Source organism: Pinus tabuliformis, chromosome 6 (genome assembly GCF_031772625.1).
Source record: "Pinus tabuliformis cultivar Carrire ecotype Pingquan chromosome 6, CPIR1, whole genome shotgun sequence".
Taxonomy (NCBI): Eukaryota; Viridiplantae; Streptophyta; class Pinopsida; order Pinales; family Pinaceae; genus Pinus; species Pinus tabuliformis.
In genome coordinates this window covers 141,033,005-141,035,982 of record NC_142292.1, presented here as the reverse complement: position 1 = coordinate 141,035,982, position 2,978 = coordinate 141,033,005, and the positions used below count along the sequence as shown (strand labels likewise).

Here is a 2,978-nt window from a genome sequence, read left to right as displayed (position 1 = left end):
AGTCAACAGATTTTATAAATTTTCTTAATTTTCCTAATTAAGTAGACTGTCTTAAAACACCCTCTTAAGATTAAGAACGCAACCTCTGGAACTTGTGTGTTAGTAATACATATATATGACTTGACCGCGTGTCAGTCATGTAATTAAAATGCGTAGTGCATTAAAATGGCAACGGATAATGATGACGTGGAGATGCTGATGATGTCAGTGTGACGGCAGTTTCACTGTAGAATGTATATATATATTATATTATGTATACAATAATGGAGACGTCTCGGCGAATCTTTTAGTGGAAATTGCCATATTGGACTGGAGTTACCACAAATGAAATTTTTATATAAATTATGTTAGAGCCTCTTCTTCGTCCACCACTTCATGCCTGCCAATGGAAAATAGTCATTCTGGATCTGGATCTGAATCTGAACGCTGTTGTGACTGGCGCGAGCCCACGATTCATGTTGCAGGAATTTTTGATTGGTGCGAGCCCACGATTACTGTTGCAGGAAGTGTATGCACAAGAATGAGCAACAACCTGAATATGTTGAAGTTGATTCGCCATCATTTGCTGGAAGTGGAGGATGAATTTGATGACCTAGAGGTCGGTCACGCAGGAGCAAACCCATCTTCATCGCCATCGTTTTCCTTCTTCCCCACAAACCTGCTCAGTGTTAGCTTGGATTATAACCAGGACACTGCTGCCATTACCACCACCAGCAGGGTCTCATGCCAAAATAATAGCAGCGGATCAACATCAGAAATCAATGAGAATGAATTTACACAAGTGCAAGACTGTTTTTCTTCTTCAACTCCTTCTGTATGCACAGTTGTAAGAGGAGCAGAGGAGTTTGAGGTGGTAAAGCCACAGTCACATGGGGAGGAGAATGAAGAGATGAAACAGATCAAAAGGGCCAGGCCATACCGAGGAGTCACGCAGAGACCGTGGGGGAAATTCGCTGCAGAAATCCGAGATCCCGCCAAGAAGGGAGCTCGAGTTTGGCTGGGCACTTTCAGCACTGCCGAAGAGGCTGCTGTCGCATATGACCGCGCCGCCTTCAAGATCCGGGGAGCCAGGGCTCTGGTCAACTTCCCTCTCACGTTCGCTTCAGATGCAGAAAATGGATCGGCCGTAGGTCAGATAACGCACAAGAGGAAGAGAGCAAACAGAGGGAACGTGTAGTCGGAGGAGCCATGAAATTAAGAAATAAAATGGGAATTTGGGTGCAAGTGAATAAAAATGCGCATTTCATTCTCTCCCAAAATTATGCCGGTGGTGCAAATGCAGTTTACAATGCCATTGTACTTATTGTTCAGTGATTAATTAATTTTTCAAAAACTATTAGAATTAAATTTTACTTGGATGGATGGCTAGATGCAATTTAGGGTAGTTCGCATTTGATATGGTTTAGAATTGTCCTTTCACAAGCATTAAGTCTTCAGCAGAGTATTTACTTAGCTGTAGTGCAGGAGAAATTGATTTACACAATTAACATGTTAATGACTGGTTTTAATCAACACTTTTGAGTGTCCAGACGCCCTAATACTCGAGAAAACAATACGTGGAAAAGGGAATCCAGTCCTCGAGAATGCAACACATCAAAAAAGAAATTCATGCACTTTGAATAGATAAGAAGATAATAGGATGTCATTTATTAACCGTTTTCTCTAAACTTCTAGAATGATCGTTTTACTGTTTTATTTCGTCAAAGTTTTCGGAATGCGGTTGTCTTTTTAAATATGACATTATTTCGAGAAGAACACAAATATTGGACTTGAGGTTTCTCCGCCTGGATTTGAACGCGATCCAAGCTCCAACCCTATTTTTATGGTATCTAGGGTTTTATAGGGTCTCGTATCTATTATTAGTGTTGTAACAGGGGAATTAGTTCCCCCTCCCACTTTTTGAGGAATATTGTGTATGGATCTACGGTAAGATTGGCGGAGGGCGAGAAGACTGAAGCAAACCTTTCAGAAATGTTTATTTTAGGAGCAAAATGACAAGCTACTCTTCAAGGCAGGTGTATACCTAAACCCTTCAAAATCCAACTTTTGTAATTCCACTTCAATGCTCGGAGATCATTGTAAAAAACTAAAAGGTCATGCATTTATTTGTTATGAGGTTGGTGTATAGAAAGAGAACTCGAGCATTGGATACTAAATAAATGGCAATTGATGAGTGAGATGAGTGAAAGTGAACGAGAGCATTAGATACTAAAGAAATGCGAGTGAAGGGTGAAATTGATCTCAGATTAGTACCCAAGGGTTCTTTCATAGAATTTTTTTCCAACTCGGAAGACAAAGTTTGAATTTTTGAAGGGGTGCCTTATTTCTACAATAATGTGGGCCTACATAGTCAACACTCGGAAGAATGATTCAACCATGATAAAGAAGAATTCATGTTTGCACTTGTTTAGATAAAATTGTACTCCTTATGAGTTCAATTCTAGATTCCAAAAACACTAGAGGGGATTGGTTATGTACTAGGTTGTTTTGTAAAAGTCTCAAAAGTAACTAAACAGGGATGGAATATGTCATATGCTCGTCTATGCATATATATGAATATTCCTCAACCCTTGATGGACTCGATCAATCTAAATTACCAAGGAGAAATTTGGTCCCACCAATTGATTATGAGCATGTTCCTTTTCGTTGTTGTCTCTATCATGAACATGGTCACCTTTTTAGAGACTGCCCAAGTCAGAAGAAGGAAGAAGATAGTGTGGGATCGGTGAGGAATGAAGGTTTCACTAAACTAATCTCATGAAGAAGAAACTCCAAACCACGTACTACCGCAAATCAACAAATACTCCCAAGGAAAAATGCGTTCGAAGCCCTAACAATGACAGAAGAGGATCGAAAAGAGGAAACACCAAATGATGTACAGATGATGGAACAAACCCAGTATGTGAAGGAAATGAAGCCACCTGCGAAGAGGAAGACTCCAGAGAATGTAGAGGGGGTTAGTGAGAAAAACGATGTTA

General features: G+C 40.1%; 1 protein-coding gene across 1 annotated transcript; it reads left to right on the top strand.

The window, feature by feature from the left end:
- The first annotated feature begins 385 nt into the window (after window positions 1-385).
- LOC149257767 (uncharacterized) lies at window positions 386-1,276 on the top strand. The gene has a single exon (XM_089387591.1). It carries the CDS (start codon window positions 386-388, stop codon window positions 1,175-1,177), a length of 792 nt encoding a protein of 263 aa, XP_089243717.1. The 3' UTR covers window positions 1,178-1,276.
- The last annotated feature ends 1,702 nt before the right edge of the window (window positions 1,277-2,978 follow it).